Source organism: Rhincodon typus, chromosome 33 (assembly GCF_021869965.1).
Source record: "Rhincodon typus isolate 14 chromosome 33, sRhiTyp1.1, whole genome shotgun sequence".
NCBI classification, from domain to species: domain Eukaryota; kingdom Metazoa; phylum Chordata; class Chondrichthyes; order Orectolobiformes; family Rhincodontidae; genus Rhincodon; species Rhincodon typus.
This window is the reverse complement of record NC_063364.1, coordinates 9,305,035-9,313,958: the sequence shown is the minus strand read 5'-3', so window position 1 is coordinate 9,313,958 and position 8,924 is coordinate 9,305,035. Positions and strand designations below refer to the sequence as shown.

At 43.1% G+C, this 8,924-nt stretch overlaps 1 protein-coding gene across 1 annotated transcript in view; it reads right to left on the bottom strand.

Annotated features, from left to right (window-relative positions):
- The window catches only part of LOC109923496 (multiple C2 and transmembrane domain-containing protein 2), a 432,499-nt gene that overhangs the window by 171,072 nt on the left and 252,503 nt on the right, over window positions 1-8,924 (bottom strand). The window contains 2 exon segments of the mRNA XM_048616107.1: window positions 3,943-4,036; window positions 5,585-5,771. Coding sequence (XP_048472064.1) covers window positions 3,943-4,036; window positions 5,585-5,771 — 281 coding nt within the window.

Genomic DNA, 8,924 nt, shown 5'->3' with positions numbered 1-8,924 from the left:
AACATCAGCCTTCCTGCTCCTCTGATGCTGCTTGGCCTGCTGTGTTCGTCCAGATCTACACCTTGTTATCTCAGTCAATCAGAGCTGGTTTAATGATGATTGGAGAACCTCGAATGAAACATCTGAATGATTTCTCCCAATACTTTGAACTTATTGAGAAATGTAATGCTTATTGATCAATCGAAACGATAAAACACTAGTGAGTTTCTGCAGCGTGCCATCACTGACAGCGTCATTACCGTCTATTTTGCAATTATATGGCAACAATGTTTCTCTCTCAAATTTCAGGGTGTCCGGGGTGGTGGCTGTAGTTGGAGGGTGTAAGTGGAAAGACGTTGAATGTCGGCTATGTTCCAATTGAATAGCACACAGGGATCGTCCAGCCGACCTACATTTCTATTACGATCCTTCAGTTCACAAAGGTGTTTCTTAGCAATTGTTGCTCTTCAGTCATTCCTGAGAAACATCCATGTATCATTAACGCAGATCAAAGGTTCAAATTTCAAACAAACAGTCACTTGTTGGAACAAAACTAAAATTTCGTTGAAAAGGAGGATATGCTCCTGCCCTCATCAGAACTAATAAAAGAATCAGAATCAACTTGCCAACCAAACAGTATCTTTTTCTCATACAGTATAATTTATCATGATTGTTTGTGAAATAACTCCATAAGCCGGTATCCCATCACCAAATCACCCTCTATTTACATGTGCACAATACATGGATTCTGACCAGCTCGATCAGAGCCAGTCCCTAGATTGAGGAGAATCCCTGAGACTCCTGTTTATATCTGTCATCCAGGGCTCCCTGATTGGCCCAGGTTAACAGCCCCAATTAGGGAACTCAGACTCAATAGCCGACCGCATTCCAATCACGACATCTTAATACTTGGCATTCTTGCATTTGTCCTGATGTGGGCAAGAGCAAAACATCAGCAGCTTGCCTCTCTTTTCAGCAAATTTTAATTTCAATTATTACAAGCAGAAATATAAGGGAAGGAAATATTACATTCTGGGTCCAATGGGACATCCTGCCACATCAGCCCAAAAGTCTGTGGTTGACAAATCTTACTGTTTAGTTCCATGAAGATCCACAGCAGGAACCATAACACTGAGTAGATGCTGTCTTCAAATGGAGGGACCCCCAATGAGTGGGCAAACTAATACATGGTGGAATCTACTGAACCATCACGCCAATGTTAGACAGTCAACGCATCAGAGGGTTCAACAACCTTTCATTCAATAAAATAAAAACTTCCAACTAGTTTCACAAATTCCTGTTCTCACAGACAAGTCTGCTCCTAATAATACTGGCACATTTTCTACGCGGCCTTGTGATTCCAAGCTGGGACTGTCTTTCTGTCTGGGTGCATGTGCACATATATGTGGGTGGATGGCCTGAGAATGCTTCTGCAGGAACTCAAATTTTACAGCACTGACCATTTCTGCCGCACGGGCCTCCGAAAGTACATAAGGAAGAAAAGAACTTGCCTAGGGTCCCCTGAGAATGGACCTATGCCACCTGCTTCGGTCACTCCTAGTGAATTCAAGCAACGTCTTTTGCAGCAAACGTTATTTCCATAAGGAAATTTACATTTTGGATGGGTTGCCTTATGACCAAATCACATCGCCAAGTGCTTAATTTTTCTTCAAACAAGGAAAAACACTGCTTCAAACAGTGATCGATAATACTCCGATTACAACCTGCTTTACTGTAGGGTTCCATATGGTTTCAGTTGAAGAACAGTTCCGATCCCACAGCAAAACAAAAAGCACTCAATATGGAGAAAATATGTTTGACATACAGACAGGAGTCTGATATGTTTACTAAGCGCAGCACCCCTATCAGGGTCACTGCAGGCACCATATGGTACCAAATCAAACTCCTAATCTGCATGAAGTCCATCATGAAGGCAGAAGGGCAGGTGAACATGGTCGACCTATTCCCACAGTTCACTGTCAGGGAGTTAAGATTGCAGTACATTAACAGTGAAATACCACAGTGTCTCTGATCCTTATTCAGAACGGTACTGCATTATTAATATGACTCACCTCTGATGTAAAATAAATGCTTCATGGATTTGCTCCTGATGCTGCATTACTCATCCAGTTTGAATTTTAAAGACCCTCCCGTTTGCAGATGAGCAAACGGATGATCAGAGGTAATCATGCATGGCTAGTTGTCATGCCCCATAATAGAGTTTTCCGCTTAACTAATATCTGTGCAAACCAGCATTTCCATACGTGATCAAGCACCTTTGTAAGACTGTGCACTCCAGTGCTTACTGCCAGTTTTAAAATGGTCAATGAATTCCTTACATGAAGTCTCCAGACCAGAGGATAAATTCTAATCTGTCACTCTGGTACAGTAATGAGGGAATACTGCATTATCAGAGAGGAATACTTGGGATGGAACAGTATGTTAAGGATCTGCCTGCCTTCCCAGATCCAGTGCACTCTTAAGATGTGGGGAGGAATATCTTCTCACTGTCTCTAACAATATTTATCCTTTAATCAACATCATTAAAACAGGTCATGATCACATTGCTTTCCTGAGAGAGCAAACATAAAATTACCCCTCACAACACAGGACGTCCCAAAGCACTGTACAGCTAATAAGCACTTCAGAAGTCCTTCAACATTTTCAAAGTACCTAAATGCCTCTAAAGGGGCTTGTGTCAACTTGAGGTTGTGTCAAGCGCCACACAAATGCAAGACAATTCTTTGCCACACACAAAGGCACTGATGGAGGAAGGCACATTTCATTTGAAACCATGAGGTAACTTCCTGATGCAAAATAATTAAGGATGGAAGCAAAATGTAAACAATAAACGTAAACACATCAACATGTTTCCTGGTGCAGGAATAGTTTGCTGGAATACAACTAATATAGTCATGGCATTGTACAGCAAAGAAACACACCCATCCATCCAACTTATCCATGCCAACCAGCTCTCCTAGACTGAACGAGTTCCATTTGCCAGCATTTGACCCATATCCCTCTAAACCCTTTCTACTCATGTACCCATCCAGATGCCTTTCAAATGTTTAATTGTACCAACCTCAACCACCTCCTCTGGCAGCTCATTCCACACACGCACCACCCTCTGTGTGAAAAAGTTGCCCTTTAGGGCCCTTTTAAAACTTTCCCCTCTCATCTTAACCTATGCCCTCTAGTTTTGGACTCCCCTACCCTGGGGAAAAGACCTTGGCTATTCACCTTATCCATGCCCCTCACCATTTTATAAACCTCTATAAGGTCACCCCTCAGCCTCCGACACTCCAGGGAAAATAGCTCCAGCCTCTTCCTCCTAGCTCAAACCTCCAATCCTGGCAACATGCTTGTAAGTCTTTTCTGAGCCCTTTCAAGTTTCACAACATCCTTCCTACAGCAGGGAGATGAGAATTGCACACAGTATTCTAAAAGCAGCCTAACCAATGTACTGTACAGCTGCAACATGACCTCTTAATTCTTATACTCATTGCACTGACAAGTAAAGATAAGCCTACCAAGTGCCTTCTTCACTACCTTGTCTACCAATATCTGATTAAAAGAGCAGGAGTGGGAAGATAGAGAAGAAATGAGACATCCATGGTGACAAAACCTGATGGGGGGGGCAGAAAATGAGGAAAAATGTGAAAGGCTGAAAGTGATTCAAACAGTGGGACCAAGAGGACATTAGAAACAATGACCTAACATTGACTTTGGCCATTGGTGTAAATTAGGCAACATTAACCCAGCTGGCTGGTCCAAGATCATCCCAAATCAAAATTATTCCCCATGTAAGAAAATATTAAACTGAAGAGATAGCAGGGGGGTGTGGAAGGATTGCAGAGTGAGGGGGTGTGGAAGGATTGCAGATTGAGGTGAGAGGACCAAAGAATGAAGCAATGACTGTGAGAAATTAAGGGTGCCAGGTTAAAGAAGTTGGCAAGAAAGTACCTGCAAAATCTGCTGCGGCCAAGTTACAAGCTTTTATCACCTGAACCTGCAGAAACCCAATGTTGCTCAGATCCTGCAACGTGTTTCTCAAACTCTGAAAAATCAAAATTAAAACACAAGTTAAAAATGCACCCCAAACAGCATAGAGATTAAATAGCTAGCGATAGCACTCTCATCATTCAGAATTATAAATAAAGAGTCAAAATGAACTTAATGGGCAGACTGGCCCCTTCTGGCTGTACTGTGGCTCAGTGGTTAGCACTGCTGCCTCACAGCGCCAGGGACCTGGCTTCGATTCCACCCTCGGGTGACTGTCTATGTGGAGTTTGCACATTCTCCCCGTGTCAGTGTGGGTTTCCTCTGGGTGCTCCGGTTTCCTCCCACAGTCCAAAGATGTGCAGGCTAGGTGGATTGGCCATGCTAAATTGTCCATAGTGTTCAGGGGCGTGCAGATTAGGTGGGTTAGCCTTGGGAAATGAGGGGTCACAGGTCGGGGTATGGGTATGGGAAGCGATCCTCTTCGGAGGGTCGGTGCAGACTCATTGGGCCAAATGGCCTCTTTCCACACTGTAGGGATTCTATGATTCTGTGCTATTCTGAAATCCAGCGTTCTACACAGGCTGGAGTCTTCCTGCTCTTACTTTGCCAGAACCCGAGTTTAAACCGATCAGTTTCATAGAATCATAAAATCCCCATTGTCCAGAAAGAGACCATACAGCCCATCTAATCTGCACTGACCCTCTGAAGGGCATCCCATCCAGACCCAGCCTCCCACCCTATCCCTGTAACTCCACATTTGCCATAATTAATCCAAGTAGGCCTGCGATCCCTGTTCGATACAGGCAATTTGGCATGACCAATCCATCTAACTTGTACATCTTTGGACTGTGGGAGGAAACCGGAGCACCCAGAGGAAACCCACGCAGACACGGGGAGAACTCCACACAGATAGTCGCTCAAAGCTGGAAGTGGAGTTCTGGGTCCCTGGAGCTGAGAGGTAGCAGTGCAAACCACTGAGCCAAGATCAGCCGAAAAAAGGGGTTATCCTTTTTGTTAGCTTCCATATAATGCAAGTGCTGAAATTCTGAAATAAAAGCAAAAAACGTTGGAAATACTCTGCAGGTCTAGCATCCTCTGCGGATCAAGAAGTTGTTTGTCATTAACTTAAAAAGTTACCCGTTTCTCTCTCAAAGGTGCTGCTTTGCCTGGTGTATTTCCTCTCCTTATAGACAGTAATCATCCCTCTTCTGTTACCAGTTTGTAAATAAGAAAGTAACAACCAGGAGCAGGGGTAGGCCATCTGGCTCTTTGAGCCTGCTCTGCCATTCAATAAGATCATGATCTTTTTGTGAACTCAGCTCCACTTACCCGCCCCCTCACCATAACCCTTCATTCCTTTACCATCCAAAAATCCATTTTTGCCTTAAAAAGCATTCAACAAACAGCGTCAGCTACTTCACTGGGCAGGGAATTCCACAGATTCACAACCCTTTGGGTGAAGAAGTTCCTCCCCAACTCAGTCCTAAATCTGCTTCCCCTAATTTTGAGACTATGCCCCTAAGTTCTAGCGTTGACTGTAAAGTGTGCACTTGTAATCTAAAGTCAAGGCTTTTAAACAACTCTTGTCATATGGTGTACTTACATATCTCTGAATAATCTGCTGCCTCTCAGTCTCATCATGCAGTGGGCTGACACAGGGGTCAGAGATGGAGACCCCGTTGCACGTTGTGAGTATAAGCAACAAAACCACACAACCCTGGCCATTCTCCAGAGACAGCTCCTTACAGTGTGTCACCCCCTTGGATAACGTCAAAAGGTTAACCTTGCACCTGAAACATTTTAAACAAGACAGTGATCAGAAATTAAACATTTGCAATACTAAACGAACCTTAATAAGAGCACATCATTAATGCAAATCTAATTTTAGTCAAAAAATGATTCAGTCAATGAAATTCCTTGCAGTTCTCCAAACAGTAGATGAAGGGGAGTGGAATTAAGCTCAAAATTTGCTTGGTCAGTGTCCTAGTCATCCTAGGTCTGGAAGGTGCTAAACAAAATCAGCCAGGGGACCCAACTGGTATCAAAATATCTCGGTGGAAGTGGGAAAAAAGTGTGAATATCACAAAACAAGAGAGGTTAATCTTGCATGTGACCATGACTAATAACCCAATTTAAACTGAGACTAGCCAATGGGAATACAATGGGACTTTGAGGTGGGTGCAGTTCAAAAACTATCCCAATTTACCTCACTGATATAATTCAATAGTCTGAAAGTCTCCCTTAGTGTACTTAAGGGAAACCCAAATTGCTCTTTGCTCTATTCTTGCTTTGATTTTCCCAAGAACATGTTCTACTTTATCATCAAAAAGTTGACTTCAATCAATTCAGTTGCAAGACTCTAACGGAATATGGAGAGAGTTAATGAGAAACAAGTCACAATACAAAATTTAAAGAGTTCGGGTAAAGAGTCGCTGCCAGTGGGAAAGTCAACCCAATCTGTCTTGGAGGTGGGTGCAAGATTCCTCCAAATGCAAGAGTTAATTGAAATGGTTACAAAGCACCAAGGACATCATTGATATCATAAATGGATTACCTGCCTGTCACACTGTCATCAACTGTATCTAAAACCCTGGCCTGACATGGCTAAAGAAAAGCTTAGGATGCAGAATCACAACTATAATACATTTGCTGAAATGCAGAGATACCTAGTCAATCTCTCCAGGATAGTTGGAAGTTCTGCTTTTAACACATGTTTCATTAATCTTTAAGGTCCATTTCCTCCTTGGAGAAGTCCAACAGATTCACAGGATGCAATGTCCCTCCAATAAGAATATTCAGACACCCTTCCTTTGGTTTCCATTTCTCACCTCTTGCCCCTTTGTCTTGAATTTGGCCTGTAACTCCTCAGGTTATTTTTAGGCCCCTTATTTATAAAACGTCCTTACACTTATCCTTCCCTGATCCTCAGATATCTTTCCTGTTTCTGATCAATTCAGCAAAATCATTCATTAAGTGAGACTATGTTTATTAACCTTTTCTTCATTTCTGACATTCTTCATCCTTCCCAAGTTTGCCCCTGGTCTTCAGGATGAACACCACAGACATAAAGGAATAATCTGGGATACCCCGCATGTCCTTGGTCACTTGTAATCATGTTACACTGGGGTTCCTTCGAGTTAATGGGTTTTTTCCCCTGGAATCTTTATTTCTCTGCCCATATAGAATATATTTAAAATCGTTTCTTTTTACGCTCCATCAATCTTCACATGTTTCCTATTTAAGTCCTCACCAGTTTCTCAATCTTTTTGATATTATTGAAAGATTCACCTCCATTCTCTGCCGTGTCTGTTGACCTGATTTTGAGCAAAGGTCATTATTCTTCTCTCTCCACTGCATGGCATTACCAGTACCCACACAGTACCCATCTATACTTGTCTGCCAAGCCAACCCAGCAGTTGAGATAACGAGGTGTAGAGTTGGATGAACACAGCAGGCCAAGCAGCATCAGAGGAGCAGGAAGGCTGACGTTTCGGGCCTAGACCCTTCTGCAGAAACCCAGCAGTTACTCTGTGATGACTGTATTTTTGACACTACTGCACCTATTCTTTGCACTTTGCCCATGAACAATCATTCACGTTTCTGCTCAAAATTCATCCTCTTTCAAGTTGGCAGTCTTGATTTGCCTACAGATTAAATCCCACTATGCTGTAACCACAGTTTCCAAGCTGCTCTGCAATTGATATTTCATCTCTTGGCAATTGCTTGTTATCCGGAATTATATTTAATAGAATGTAGAATAGTACAGGCCCTTTGGCCCACGATGTTGTGCCGACCTATTAGCCTACTAAGATCAAACTACCCTGCATTCCCTACATTTTACTATCCTCCATGTGCCTATCCAAGAGTCGCTTAAAAGTCTCTAAAGTATCTGACTCCACTACCACTGCTGGCAGTGCATTCTACATACCCACCACTCTCTGTGTAAAGAACCTACCTCTGACATCTCCCCTATATCCTCCTGCACTCACCTTAAAATTATGTCCTCTCATTATAGTATTTCTGCCCTGGGTAAAAGTCTCTGGCTATCCACTCTATCTATGCCTCTGCTATCACACATTTGTGTCCCAACCGGTCACAAAAATGCCAGTCAATTCTAAAGTCCAGGAACATGTTCTAACTGTCCTCATTCCCAAAGCAGACCTTCTAACTTATCATGGCAAATTGGAAGTTGCCTGTTACCGTCATGTTTGAAAACCCACATGCATTCCTCTTTCGAGCATAAAATTCCAAGTCCCATCTCTCTTGATTGATTTGATTTATTGTTGTCACACGTACCGAGATACAGTGAAGAGTGTTGTTTTGCATGCCCTCCAGAAAGATCATACCATAGTAAGTGCATCAGCACAACAGAACAGAATACAGTTTTACAGCCACAGAAAAGGTGCAGAAAGAGACAGAGATCAGAATTAACATTTCAGAGGTCTGTTCAAAAGTCTGATAACTGCAGGGAAGGGGCTGTTCGTACATGTATTCAAATATGTACTTATATCTTCTGCCCGATGGAAGAGGGTGGAAGAGAGTATAACCGGGGCGAGAGGGGTCTTTGATGATGTTGGTTGCTTTCCCGAGGCAGCAGGAAGTGTAGACAGAGTCAACGGATGGAAGGGGTAGTAGGAACTGCCGATGCTAGAGTCTGAGATAACAAGGTGTAGAGCTGGATGAACACAGCAGGCCAAGCAGCATCAGGGGAGCAGGAAGGCTGACGTTTTGTGTCTGGACCCTTCTTCAGAAAATCTGAAGAAGGGTCCAGACCCGAAACATCAGCTTTCCTGACAATGGATGGAAAGCTGGTTTGCATGATGGACCGGGCTGTGTTCACAACTCTCTGTAGTTTCTTGTGGTCTTGGGAAGAGCAGTTGCTATACCATGCTGTGATACCATACCAGACAGGATGCTTTCTATGATGCATCCAATTGCTGACA